Consider the following 14,770-nt stretch of genomic DNA (forward strand, 5'->3'; position numbering starts at 1 on the left):
GGTGGAGAGTGAGGAGCATTTTGTTCTCAGATGCCCGGCATACTCAGAGTTGAGATCTAGATACACATTGAGCAGCTCACTTCAGGGATGTATGACTAATATGGATCAGAGATCATTTGGCCGTTTTCTGGGAGAGGCATGGCACATCAGAGAGCAGAGCACACAACGGGTCCCAGTCAGAGAGGGGCCCACCCAGACGACTATTACACAGTTCTTTCAGACAGACAGAGTGAGAGCTACTGTACCAGCCTCCAGCCAGACCTCCGGGCTCACACTACAGCAGGCTGAGGACTAGCGTACCCGACGCCGCATGAGGATCCGTGGGTTTCGGACCCCACAGCCACACCGACAGGAGATCCGGAGGATTCTTGATCTACATCGACAGCAGACTGAGATCCGACGACACTCGACACATTGGATCTCAGATCTCCAGTTTGCTCTTTCTCCACCGCCGATGTACCACATCTTGCATCCAGGAGGGATCACCTGCTATTAGCGACTTCGACGACTGCTACTACATCCCAGGATAGTATATCTCCCTGCATCTGTTACATATACACATCGCACCACTTTATCACAACTGACAGTTGTTCCCCTATCACAGCCGACATTTGTTCCCCTTTTGTAGCCATTATCTGGAGTACCAGAGCTACATACGCAAATACACATACACGACACTTATCACACTCACAGCACCGTATTTTCAGTTTCCAGTTTTTAGCTTTTCATTCAGCACTTTTATTTTGGATAGCTGGACCTCATCAGTTGTATCACAGTTTGTCTCATAGGCCAGTTTTGGTCTTTAGAAGACATTAATATAACTTTCTCTCTCTCTCTCTCTCTCTCTCTCTCAGTCCATGACATGTTTGACTGCTTTTCTTTTAGTGTTGGCTGTAGCTTTTCTGATTTTCGGCCATGGAGAATGCAATGACAGCTTAATGGAGTAGGGATAGCAGCCAATTTTCTCTAGTCAATCCATTGGACAGCTCTAGATTTCTATTCTTAGCGGGCATTGCTGAAGAATTTATTCTAAACCTTGTTGGGACAACTTTATACAGTAGCTTGAGCCAAGCTCTCTCTTTTATAATGAAATTCCAAGCCTTGTGCACTTTTTAGACAATGCCTTGCGCATTTCCTAGACAATGTTGTGATGAAGAAAGTGATTTCTCATAGCTCTATCATGAGAAATATCTTTCTTCTTTAGAGGAACAATGCAGGGATTGATGGGGATTGTCCAGGACAGGTTTACCTGAGGATCGCATCATAAATTTGAGTTTCATTGCTGGCTGGATTTTCTAGGTCTTGGCTGGATGAAGTCTTGCAAGGGATGTTTCAACATTTCAGAGTTGGTAAGAGTCCAATAATGAAGGTGAAAAAGTCATTGAGCACTTGTGGATCAGTTTCATTGTGAGAAACTACCAGAAATCCAGCCTTATGTATTTAATTTGGAGCTTTCTATTATGATAATAAAGAAATATCACAAGGGGTGCCAGGATTTGGGGACAATGGTGTCAGATGTGGTGCGTAAGCATTCTAGCTCCAATTGGGTGTGTTTTTAAGTTGCTAAATTTACTGATTTGCAGAAGTAACTATTTGCATGAATGTGGTTTATTGCTCTTTTTGTGTCCGAAGGCTGGTTTCAGTACAATTTAGACTTCCCTTTTACTAGAGCTCAATCAAGAACAACGCACCATGAGCATTACGATGGACATCATTCAGCTGCATAGTGCTAGGACATGGGTCTCACTTGTGAAGCCATTAGGGACAAAGATTGCTTTCTATCAAATGAATCTTTTTCATCCTCCCCCATATGATTTGGGATTCACTCAAGGTCCATGAACATTGACCTATCAAATGAATCTTTTTCATCCTCCCCCATATGATTTGGGATTCACTCAAGGTCCATGAACATTGACCTCTCTCATGGAGCATGGTGTGCCACTAGTTAGCTTCACAAATCCTCACACTAGCTAACAATATGGCTCACTCACTATGGAGTAGATTCTCTCTCCTTTGATGATCGAATTTAGTAGCTATGCCAGTTGGAGGTGGAAGACTGAGTAACACTATATTCCCAATATCTATGAGATTAGAGGGCACTTCCATTGCTTGTTTGAAGTGGGATTTGGATCACTATTTGGGGTGATGGACTTTCAAGGTCATGTTGCCTTGGACTCTTCCTCTTGGACCTTCATCCCCATAGAGAGCATCTCTTGCGGTCTTAAGGGAGGTCCCTTGGGAATGTGGGGCAATGCTCTCTTAAATACTTTTCTAGAGTTACAACAGCCACATTAGATAGAGCACATCTTAGGTATGTTAGTAGATTCATCTGTTCAGGTGTGAGTTTGAGTTGTGTTTTCATGGGTTGTGCATTTCTTTTTCAATGTGGATTAGTGGCACCAATTTATTTTTTTACAAGATGTGGCCGACTAGTTATTTTTGATTAGTTTGACTTTATTTTTGGCCATTTCTCAGCTGGCCGATTGTTCCTTGATTCTTAGCTATTTATTGCTAGGCTCCCTCCTCCTCAAACACATTGTCAACATACTCTGTTACTTGCAAGTCTTGTTGGAGAGAGGGAGCCGGTGCCAGTACCCATTCATTTGGTGACTCACTGTTGTATTTGATTGTCTCACACCTTGGTATATGGATTTCATATCTCGAGCATTCTTTTGAGTTCTCTCTTGCAATGTTTCTTTTCTCTTTCTTTTCTTTTGTGTTGTGCAGTCTATTACAACAATTTCACATGCTTCCATTGCTACACCCACTTTTGACATGGTATTAGACATATGTGTTCGGGTTCTCGGTGCTGTTTTCTATTGTTGCAAGTCCCTCACACTTGTGCGTTGCTGATCTGCTTGATCATCCATTTTTCAGCACACTAAGCCTGCATTTTGATATCAGCGCCTGGATTTTGTATTTTTGCAGTATTTTCTTCCATATTGCTTGTATTTAATGTTTCTATTGATTGTGTTTTTGTCTTACAGCATTTGCATTCTCAGTTCTTCTCATTCTTGCAGGTTGGGCAACTAATTTTTCAGGCTCTCTTGGCTGCATTTGATCAGATATTACCTATTTTAGTAGTTGTTTTGGTGGCCAGCTGTCTCTACACTGTGTGTGAACTCCTGACAGTGTAGTCTCTGTTGTGTTTTGGCTGACTTTCCCTTTGTTTCTCTTCTTTGCTTTATCTTCTCATCCCATCCTCTCCAAATGGCACCTCCTTGTTGCTAAATTGATGATAAATTTCATGGTTGTGATTACCTTACCTAGAGTGTTGTTATGGAAGCATGAGGAGACGTTGTGTAGCCTTGGGTTCCAACTTCTCTTCTAGATGATTGGGACGATGACAACTATGAGGAAGCTATGGTTATATGGGGTATAGATGATACTCATGCACATTCCACTCTTCTCTCATGTATTTCTAAAGAGGTTCTAGTGGTGGTCACCTCTTGTTTGACAATCTCGGAGGTGTGAGAGAAGCTACAAATGTTGTATGAGGCTCCATCAATGTGAGCTATAACCCTTTGTGGTCAGCTCTAGTAGATGAAGTTTGAGCCTAAAGATATTACTCAATCTTTATTGCTTCATGTTACATAGGTGTAAGATCAACTTTGGTACATGCAATTTGTCCTTCTAAAGGTGCTTCTAGTGGGGACTCTATATACTCTATAAGTTCCCTTCGGAGTTTGATGGAGTCACCAATGCTTTGACATCATCGATGCTAGTGAGTTTCACTCGTATGTCCTCTATGTTGCTTGAGCATGATGCTTCCTTCAGGTTGTAGTGGAGGTTTTCATCATGACATGGCGGCTATGATGAGGCATTTGAAGCTTCAAAGAGTAGTGGTAGGAGAAGAAGGGTTGGTGTTATCATTGTGGAAAGAAGGGACAATTACGCAAGGATTGCAAGGAGTTAGCAACATTGTGGAAGGAGGAGGAGAAGCAAGATATGGACTTGTTTGATGAGTCATCATCCTCCTTTGACTTTTTCGATTCAAATCCTTTGGCCAAGGTCCAGAAGGGGTCATCTTCTATGGAGAAGAGGAAGGGCATGGTTGCCCCTCCTATTGCTTCCGACTGTTGGTGATGCAATCATCCCTCATGAATCTCTATTGCTTGAGCGTATGTGAGAGGGTGGTGAGGTGGGGCAATTGGGCCTCATCTATACATGTATATCGGTGAGAAGGACAGAGAGAGGGGCTTCCCTTCTGCATTGATTGAATAATGGTAGATTTTGAAATCTTGAAGTTGGGATTGACCTCTAGGTTCATGATGGGTTGTTTCTTAATAGAGAGGGGGATTTGCTCCTAGTCCAAGATCACATGAGGGGGCACTTTGGCAATTTGGATAAAAGTGAGGAATCCACGGTCATGTATGCTCAAAGGCACTGTTGGTAGGATGGTCGTGTATGCTATTGGAGAGGCATTGTTGATAGACATAGAGAGTTGCTATGATCCTTCTTTATTTTCAGGAGATGGTATAATCGACTTCGGCATTAGTCTCTCTCCGGGGTGCCTTGGTAGTGGTTTGATCACCCAATGCTTGGGTATCCATCACCTATTTTGGTGGTCATTGTCCTATGTACTATGATGAGTCATTATCATTGTGTATTGTAGTAGATCATCCATGATTTGAGAGAGGGTGTTAGTAGATTCATCAATTCATGTGTGAGTCTGAGCTGTGTTTTCGTGGGCTGTGCATTTTTTTAAAGAGTGGATCAGTGGGGCTAGTTTATTTTTACCTAGGATGTGGCCCTGAGACCTAGCCAATTGGTTATTTCTGATTAGGTTGATCTCGATTTGGCCATTTTTTGCTGGTTGACTGTTCCCTGATTCTCAACTATTTATTTCTAGGCTTCCTTCTTCTTAGATACATTGTCAGCAGACTTTGCTACTTGCAAGTCTTGTTGGAGAGAAGGAGCCGGTGCCAGTGCTGTCCATTTAGTCAGTGGCTCATTGTTGTATTTGGCTGTCTCACGTCTTGATATATGAATTCCATCTCCTGAGCATTGTTCTCTTTTGCAATGCTTCTTTTCTCTCGTGTTGTGCAATCTATTATAGCAGTTTTACATGCTTCCATCATTGCACCCACTTCTGACAAGATAGATGTGTGGATCCACCATGCGGAGTTACCTTGGACAAGGCCACAAAGCCACAAAGAGATGTAGATTGTGCTGCCCACGGTCCTAGTCCATTTTCCATACGATGTACAATTGGAGGATAAAAATGATACTAGCATATTGTTTGAGTAGTTGAGCCTCAATACTTTAGTTTGTCTATGCTAGATAGACCCATGAGAGACATTGAGGGATCATTTTGGCCACCTTCTTACCTCTATAGCTTGTCATATTAGTCCCCCACTCATTTAGATTGGCAGATAAATCAAATTTCTAGTTTCTGTTTCTCCTAGCTATTTGTTGTTTATTAGCCAAATGTTTCTTCTAGTTATATTTCTTTACTCAAAAAAACAGTGGTTCCATGAGTTTCAACTTTTAGATGCATTTGCACTTGTCTTTAAGCTGATTTGGCCTCTTGTAGGCATCAATACAATTGTCTTTCTTCTTTCTATGGGCCCTTGGTCCGGCATGCCCTTACCTCTATAGTTTGTTGTATTATTCCCCCACTCATTTAGACTAGCCGATATATCAGATTTCTAGTTTCTGTTTCTCCCAACTATTTGTTGTTTCCTAGCTAGATGTTTCTTCTAGTTATGTTTCTTTACTCAAAAAGCACAATGATTCCATGAGTTTCAACTTTCAGATGCACTTGGACTTGTCTTGTAAGCTGATTTGGCCTCTTGTAGGCATTAATACGACAGTCTTTCTTATTTCTGTGGGCCCTTGGTCCGGCATGCCATTGAGTAGTTAAGCCTCAATGCTTTACCTTATCTATGATAGATAGACACACGAGAGACATTTTGGGATGATTTTTGCCACTTACTCTATAGCTTGTTATATCAGTGCTATAGTCATTTATATTGGCTGATCTATCAGATTTCTAGTTTTTGTTTCTTCTATCTATTTGTTGTTTTCTAGCTTCCAATTATGTGTTGTTCACTCTACTTGCAAAGAACAATAGTTCATTGGGTTTTAGATGTATTTATGTTTGTTTCATTGGCTGATTTGGCGTCTTGTAGACATCATTACAACTTTCTTCTTTCTTTCTTTCTCTTTATGTGTGTCCATCATGCACTTGCACCCCACCAAAAGACATTTACCTTACTGAACCAGCACATTTGGTAACATGTTATTTGAATTGGTATCATATCATTCAATTAGTACTATACTAATTGAATCGGTAGGCATTGATATTTCTTCAAAGTAGCAGCTTGCACCCTTATTACTTAGCATAAGACAAAAGCTACTATATTGGAGCACAATAAGACTATCACTAACAGGCAGGGTGGTAGTTGCAAATCAAGTTCTGTTAGCCATCATGGTACATAACTTCTTGTTGGGCCTTTCTAGATTATGCATTGGCTGAGCGAAGTGACTCATTAGAAATTTCATTTGGTGAGGTGAAGATGGTAGTATTGCGACGTATAAGGTAGCTTGGAATGTTATCATCCACCCTAGATCTAGGGGTGGTTTGGGGGCTATTGACCCAGATAGTCAGAGTAGAGCAGTGATGATAAAGGTTATTCTGAGGGGTCATCTTCTAGGTGAGGAGACATGGAAGAAACTACTATTATGGAGATTAGAGACCATTGCTCCTGCTCATGGAGGGCCTTGGCAGCCTAGCACACACTGGCTATTTCAACATAGCCAAGCTATAGGGCCTGGGAACAGTTTTGAGGTCAGATTTGCTGGATCTATCATAGGAGCATGGAGATCAGTATCTACAAGACATCATCAGATTGACCCAACGAGTGTTGAAGAGAAGTTGAGGCACCCACTTTTTTTTAATAAGATAAAGACAAAGAGAGGCCACACCATTGGAGAGAGGACCCTCCTATCTTGGGGGAGGTTCTCTGCACAGGGAGCTTCTACGGTGGGGGAGTGGTTTGTCTTTCTGGAGCTGTTGGCTCTGTCAAAAGATGACGTACCAACGAGACAGTAGGGTTGGCGGGGAGGAACACGGAGTGAACTCGGCAAACATGGAGAAGAGAAGAGAAGAGAGAAGAAACTCTAATGAATGGAATGATGAAGTTCTGAATCATGGAGTGAATGTGATACAAGGGAACAAGGGTGCCATAGCACAAGGAAGATGATGAAGACAGCCACGAACCATGAACCGCAATGTCCTCCTGAAGGGGTGTGAGGGTAGTGGAGAGGCCGGAGGGAAAAGGTGACGGACTGAATGAATCAGCCGTGAGGAATGAATGAGAGAATGGCCTATAAATAGGTATAGCTAGTCTAGGATGGTGCCCCTTTTTGGGGCTACAAACCCTAAACGCAAAAACGCAAACTGCGGGTGAATGGTTTCTCAATAGGCTCATATATAGAGATAGAGAGTTCGAGGTATCAAGGGGGCCAAAGTCATAATGGAGAGCATGAGGGAGGTGGTAACCCTTGAATGGAGGAATGACACAGTGACAGATCAGATGTGGATAGGGCTGTTTGCCAGAGGAGAGATCCTTCTTGCAGTGGTAGCCACCAGTAGAGAGAGTGTGTTTACTTTTTCAGTAGAGATGGATGGCAGACTTATGCAAGAGGATTTAGGTCAGTTAGAGTTCATAGGATGCTCTCAACAAAGGATTAGAGTTGTGACTCTAGGACTTGGTAGACCCTCAGACTTGTATGGAAGATGGATGGAGACATTGGGCATATAGGAGGAGGCCACTACAAAGGCTTCAATGAATCCTGGGGAGTGGGCATGGAGAGATTCATTTGCAGAGATGCCTCAGGATGTGTCCTCCTTTGTCTATATCACTAGGTTGGGAAGAAGAATACAAATGAGTAGGATTAGAGTGGTGCTAGCTGCAGCTGAGCACTGGACTATCCAGGGTATATCACAGCCTTGCAAACTTTCGGAGGACATTGGTGGACAGCTTTAGACCAAGAAAGATTTCACTCTTTCTTTAGTCACTAGCACACCGGAGTTTAGTAGTTGTTGGTACATGGCTTGGCTATGGTATAGATCCTATTCCTTGCACTATATGTGGGGAGCATGAGGAGACTCAAGAGGCATTGCTTATGAAATTGCCCACAGGCTCAGGAGGTTTGGAGGAGAGCCCTTAGAATGGTGTTTCATGGCACTATAGTTTCTACAATTGCTATGTGGAGGATAGTTGCAAGGGTCACTGATAGAGGCCTAGCTTGTGGCTGTGAGGATGTAGTAGGACTTTCATGCCAGATTTCTCACAGACAGTATGGACTCGGGGGATTTTCACAGATGGGAGCTCATAGCTAACATTATTGCTTGGTGCATATGGACAGTGAAATATAGCTAGGCTATTGGTTTTTTGGACATATCTATTGCAGAGACTCTCTCTGGATCTGGACAGAGACTGTGCATACTCTTGTAGGAGATGGGAAAGAACACAGGGCAGTTTGGAGACTATGAGGAAGATGAGAAATGCTTTTCTCAGGAATGGGATTCTGGCACCTTTTTCCTCTTCCAGACCCATGTGGTTTGGCATTATAGACCACCTAATTGGCTATTCACTCAAGCTTTGTAATAAACTTGCTATATAATTCTTGATACGGAAGCCCCTTACAGGGCTGCTTTGTACTTCGTTTTTTGGCCTTTGTACACTTTGTTTTGAGGTGTGTTAATATAATTTTTACTTTTCTCTGAAAACAAAAGAACACATTTGCTTTCCTTACATAGTTTATGAGTGAGTAAACAACCTCCAAACAGTTTCTCGGAAAGAGCATGTGCTCTATGTAATTGAAAATGTTTCAGTGCACTGTTTTGGATATTTTTGTGCCATTTCTTTACAAATATTCTGGATAATTTTCAGATCAGCTCATTGAGATTTGCACAGCGTGTGAAGGATCTAAAAACAAGTGCAGTCATCAATAAAGTTGTGGACTCTGCCACTGCAGAAAGGTTGCTGTACTAAAAACACGATTCTGATAATGTCATTGTTTATTTTATCAGCGAGATATCTCAAATTTATTTTTCTAGGTTCTTTGTGGTTGACACTTGAATGACACCTTGAGTTTTCGTCTTTGGAATGGTGTAGACAGAGATTTGAGAGAAAAATCGCTGATTTGAAAAGAGAACTTGCTTTGTATGATGCTATTGCTGGCCGCATGGGCATTTCACATGATGACGTAACGTGAGTTATCTTATCTATTAAACGTTTGACCTTTAACATCTATCCAATGTTTCAATTAAATGTTTGGCCTTTAGTACTTTCTTAAACAAAGAAATCATTGCAGGGAACAGAAAAGAATTGAACTGAAAAGTAAGATTGAAGCTTTTGTCTCTCAAAAGGGAGATGTTGACATCATTCCAATAGAGAGTTTAGCACAGGTTGCTTACTGTACCACAGTGGAAAATTTTGAAACACTTGAAATGGTCACAACATTTTATGTCTCAGCTAAAGGTCTAAAAACTTCTATAGTGATGTATATAATTAATGGTTTAATGAATGCATGCTGTTTGCTAGCTTTCATCCCTGGTTACAAGAGCATATTCTGATCTAGCTTGTTACAAAAGACAATTTTCTTCAATATCATGAGGAACAGATTTTGCAGCTTCCATGCAGTACACAAGGAATCACAGAGAATGCTGCTTGTTGAAAGAATCCTATACCTTTAATGGTAAGCTTCCTGCTGTATTGTGAACAGATCACAACTCAACAGATCTGTTCTTCAGCAGCATTCAGCTGCTTGAGACTAAACACGAGACTTCATGACACCAGTGCTAGCTACACACTCATGAGCAGCAATGATGAAGCACTCAACTGGTAGCACATTCAGCTGTGCTTAAAACACACAGCTGAAGTCACCATGAAGACACACTGAATGTCACCTTACAGGAAGATGAACTGCACAAGGCTCTATTATCATGCTACAAAGCATTGTGAAGCATGTACTGAAATAGTGAAACAAGCAAGGAGCTCAGGTGAATAAGCCATTCAAGCTTGCATAGATGCATGAATGAAGGGTTCCAGTTTCACATAGACAAAGATGAAGTGAGTAATATTGAGCCTTGTATTAGGGTAAGGGTTAACACTACCTTGAGGCTAGTTCAGACACATATACGATTCTATTCACGCTCTGCACAAAATGTAGGGCATTAATCTCAAACTAAAAAACCCTAATCAGGCACATCATATAAACTTCAGATTGATTACTTTATGAAAAACTGCAACTGGTATGTATTTCAACCATTAAAGATACTTCTATTCCTGAAAGAGTGAATGTTGCATTCCTACAAAAGTACAATGTAAAATAATGATTCTGGCAACTATCAGATGAAATTGATCTTATAGGATGGATGGGAGCATCTTGGTAACATATCTAGAAGCTCCATCTGGTTACCAAGCTTGAAGGAAATCTATCCTAACCATTAAAGATACTTCTATTCCTGAAAGAGTGAATGTTGCATTCCTACAAAAGTACAATGTAAAATAATGGTTCTGGCAACTATCAGATGAAATTGATCTTATAGGATAGATGGGAGCATCTCGGTAACATATCTAGAAGCTCCATATGGTTACCAAGCTTGAAGGAAATCTATCCTATTGCTTGATTCTTCTGAAATATTAGGGCCTTGTGTCTTGCTGTTTTTGTGGTTATTTTTCCAAAATATTTGTGAAGTAACGTTAAGTGACATAGGCTATTAAGGCCTTGCGTCTTGCGGTTTCTGTGTATGTGATTGATGTGGTATCAGTTAGTGTCCAAGTATTTTATTGAGTGAGCATTGCAGTTGTGTATGTCTTTTTCTTTCAACATGCATTCATCCTCATTTTCACGTGGCATCAAAGCTTCATTCATGCTTGAGTGACATAGGCTATTAAGGCCTTGCATCTTGCTGTTTCTGTGTATGTCATCGATGTGGTATCAGTTAGTGTCCAAGTATTTTATTGAGTGAGCATTGTGGTTGTGCATGTCTTTTTCTTTCAATATGCATCCATCCTCATTTTCACATGGCATCAAAGCTTCATGCATGCTTACCCTCATCAACACTAACCTAATTTGAAACTAAACTCTCAACATACCCAAAAACTAATATTTGATGCCAGGTTTGTGGAAATGCATCTCAAAACATTTTCTTCATAATTTGAGATGGGAAATTAGTAGGCTCTGTTCATTACATGGAATACATGGTTGAACCTATTGCTAATTTGGAGAGATCAGAAACTAGCACATTATTACTGACTTTACACTAGCTTAGTAGTAAAGTGTTGCAAAAAGCTAGCACATTATTGCTTCTTTTAAAACTATTGCTAATTTGGAGAGATCAAAAGCTGGGACTTTATTGCTTCTCTAAAAACTATTTTTAGTACTATATGTTGATTGACAGATCAAGGAGACGTATCATCTTTTCAAGGAAGCACAACTTTCTCTTCATGCCAAGGTATTTTTCAATTGATTGGATGTTAACCTTTTAATGTTACTTGCTTGTTAATTCTCATCAATGCGAGCACCTATCCGAAACACTTTCCATTGCTTCGCCACACTGTTCTTCATTCTTTGTCATCAAAGAAAGGCTCTATTAAAAATGAAGAAGTACAAGAGACTTCTTCACATGGAATGAAGATATTTCAATCAAACGGAACACTTTTCACGCCATACAAGCCCTTAGGAGACACTATAACACCATAGAAAACCCTCTAGAAGGCCAGGGTATATTTGTTTCATAAATGTTCCTATTTCAAGAAATACGTTCTGGAATTGGAAAACCTAGGTCAAAACTCTATTCCAGTAAGTCCAAAACGCATTCCCATTCCACTATAGATAATGGGAAGATTTCAACTCGGGCACTCCATGTTTGTGATGATTACTGTGATCAATCTTTGGGGCTTATGTGCAGTTTTATTTTCCCCTGGTAGCGGAAAGATATTAATCAGCTCATGTTTAAGGTGTTGGAATGGCTTTGGAAAATTGGCAGACCCGATTGAAAGTCGAACATTTATTGAACAAAGATTTGGATACATGCCTATATTGTGTGGACTGAATACCTTGAATATTCAGCAGCATATGTTAGGGCACAAAGTGCATTATTATTATATCTCTTGATGGCTTTGTCATCCATTCGAGATACATGGACACACATTTGTCTCATGGAGTATGATGTGCCATTGGCTAACTCCATACATCCTTACACCAGTTGCAGATAAAGACAAACAGGTATGGAGTTGATCTCCTCTCCCACCCCCAAGGACTGGATTTGCTAGCTCTGTTAGCTTGATCCAGAGATAGAAGAGCACTATATATGTAGATGCCTAGTGCTCTATGAGATCAGAGGAGTCAAGACGCTTTCCTTACTTCTTTAGAGAAGGATTTGGACCACTATCCAAGTTGATGGATTTCCTAGATCAGAGATGCCTAGGGTGTTGAGAAACCACTTTTTCATTTTACACATTTCATTTAGGGTTTTGCGTTGACAGCCCCCAAAAGGACTAGTGTTCACATTTTGGCCACTTTTGTCAATGGGCGCCTACATAGTGGTGCACCACCCTAGACAGCTTATGCCTATAAATAGGCAGCCACTTCATTCATTCTTTACACTCCTACCACCACTCTTTAGTCATTCTTCACCCCTCTTCCTCTGTCATCAGACACCCTTCCCTTTTCTCACTAGCCCCTTCCACTACCCTCAAACCCCTTCAGGAGGACATTGTGGTTTGTGGCTCGTGGTTACCTTCACCCTTTCTCTTTTGCTTTAGGCACCTTGTTCCATCATCAGGCCTTGTGTTTGGAGTGTCTTCCACTTGGCATCACCATCATTTGCTTGGCGTCAGTATGCTTTTCCTTCAGGCTCCTCGTTCACTTGCATTTTTCAATTTGGAGGTCTTCTCCTTGCCTGGCATTATCATCTCCAGCTTGGCATCAGCATCCTAGCTTGGCAACAGTCTACATCACTAATCATTAGTGATTTCATCACTCGTAGATGATGGGACTTATATTTTTGCAGCCTAGCTCCTCCTCCATTACTTGGTGTTGCTCATCTATCATAGAGGCTGTTGGGACCTGTGTTTTTGCAGTCGAGATCATCTTCCATTATTGTGAGAGGTGAGAGAATGCACAGAAATGGAAGCTCAAGCTCAGTTGAGAGTATAGTCGACAATGAAGAGAGTGTATGAGAGTGATAGAGAGTGTGTTCACACCCGAAAGGTGTAAAACATGATAACGCAGGCATATAAAGTAAAAGAGAATAAATCTAGGGGAAAAAATCTCTCCTAAGGAGAGTAAAAAGTGCCCCAGTGTCCTGCCAAGGATCACTGACACTCCTTTGTGAGCGTAGGTGTGAGTCAAACCCAACAAACCCCCTTGGAGTGAAGTGTGATCAATATACAAGGGTCATCCACGCAAGGAGATCAAATTTAAAGCATTGCGGAACGCTTCGAATTTGTCAGGAGGAAGAGCTTTGGTGAAGATATCTATCACATTATTGGTGGTAGGACAGTAGACAAGGTTGATATCACCTACATGTAGCCTCTCTCTGACAAAGTGATAGTGGATCTTGATGTGTTTCGTGCGTGCATGAAACACTGGGTTTTGTGCCACTGCAATGGCACTTTGATTGTCAGTGAACAAAGTAGGCTCCGTGACAGATATATCTAAATCAGCCAACAAACGTCGCAGCCATACACATTCAACTATGGTAGTGAAAGTTGTCTTGGGCTTGTATTCAGCTTCACATGATGATGTGGCAACAATGGATTGTTTCTTGCTAAGCCAAGAGATGCAAGATGAACCAAGAAACAATTACCACTAGTGGAGTGATGAGAATCATAATCACCAGCCCAATCAGAATCATTGTAATCATGTAAGTGCAATGGTCCCCCCTTGGTATAAAGCAATCCAAGAGTCCTAGTACCATGCAAGTAATGAAAAACATGCTTGACAGCTTGCCAATGTGACATGCGTGGTTGGTGCATATATCTACTCAGGGCTGAAACTGCAAATTGAATGTCTGGCCTTGTGTTTCATAAGTAAATGAGACATCCAACTGTTGGAGCACTATGGATATCAAACAAGTCACTATCATCATGTAGGGATAGCTTTAGTCCAGGTTTCATTGGTGTACAAACTGGCTTGCAATCCTGTAAGCCAAACCTCTCAAGAAGTCTATCAATGTATCTAGACTGTGATAATCCATTGCCTCTAGCATCGTGAATGAACTGAATGCCCAAGTAATAGTGCAAAGGCCCCAAATTCGACATCTCAAAAGTTTGCTGCAAATTTTGTTTAAATGCTAAAATCTGATTAGCATGTGTCCCTGAAAGTAGAAGATCATCAACATAAAGACATATGACTAGCAAGGATCCCCCCTCTTTGCATACGTAAAGGGTAGACTCTAATGAGCTGTTTATGAACCCTTGGCCGAGTAAAAAGGCATTAATCTTTGCATACCAAGCTCGGGGAGCTTGCTTCAAACCATACAAAGACTTTTTCTGCTTACATACCAAGTGTTCGGACCCTGCAACTGTAAAACCAATGGGCTATTGTACATACACTTCTTCTTGAAGTCCCCATGTAAAAATGCAGTTTTTATATCAAGTTGGTACACAATCCATCCATTATGGGCAGCCAAAGCAACCATAGACCCATGGTAGTCATGCGGGATGTAGGAGCAAATATCTGCTCATAGTCAATACCTTTCTTTTGTGGGTAGCCTTTAGCCATGAGCCTGGCTTTATATTTATCA

General features: G+C 41.2%; 1 protein-coding gene across 4 annotated transcripts in view; it reads left to right on the top strand.

The window, feature by feature from the left end:
- Window positions 1-14,770, top strand: part of LOC148011823 (kinesin-like protein KLP1) — a 95,695-nt gene that overhangs the window by 59,500 nt on the left and 21,425 nt on the right. For all 4 annotated transcript variants that reach the window (XM_087670598.1, XM_087670597.1, XM_087670599.1 and 1 more), the window contains exons 8-11: window positions 8,904-8,992; window positions 9,129-9,224; window positions 9,328-9,421; window positions 11,420-11,473. In XM_087670598.1, coding sequence (XP_087526724.1) covers window positions 8,904-8,992; window positions 9,129-9,224; window positions 9,328-9,421; window positions 11,420-11,473 — 333 coding nt within the window. The remainder of the gene's footprint in view (window positions 1-8,903; window positions 8,993-9,128; window positions 9,225-9,327; window positions 9,422-11,419; window positions 11,474-14,770) is intronic.

Source organism: Lygodium microphyllum, chromosome 28 (assembly GCF_053477565.2).
Source record: "Lygodium microphyllum isolate KBCC chromosome 28, Lygodium_microphyllum_v1.1.10, whole genome shotgun sequence".
NCBI lineage: Eukaryota > Viridiplantae > Streptophyta > Polypodiopsida > Schizaeales > Lygodiaceae > Lygodium > Lygodium microphyllum.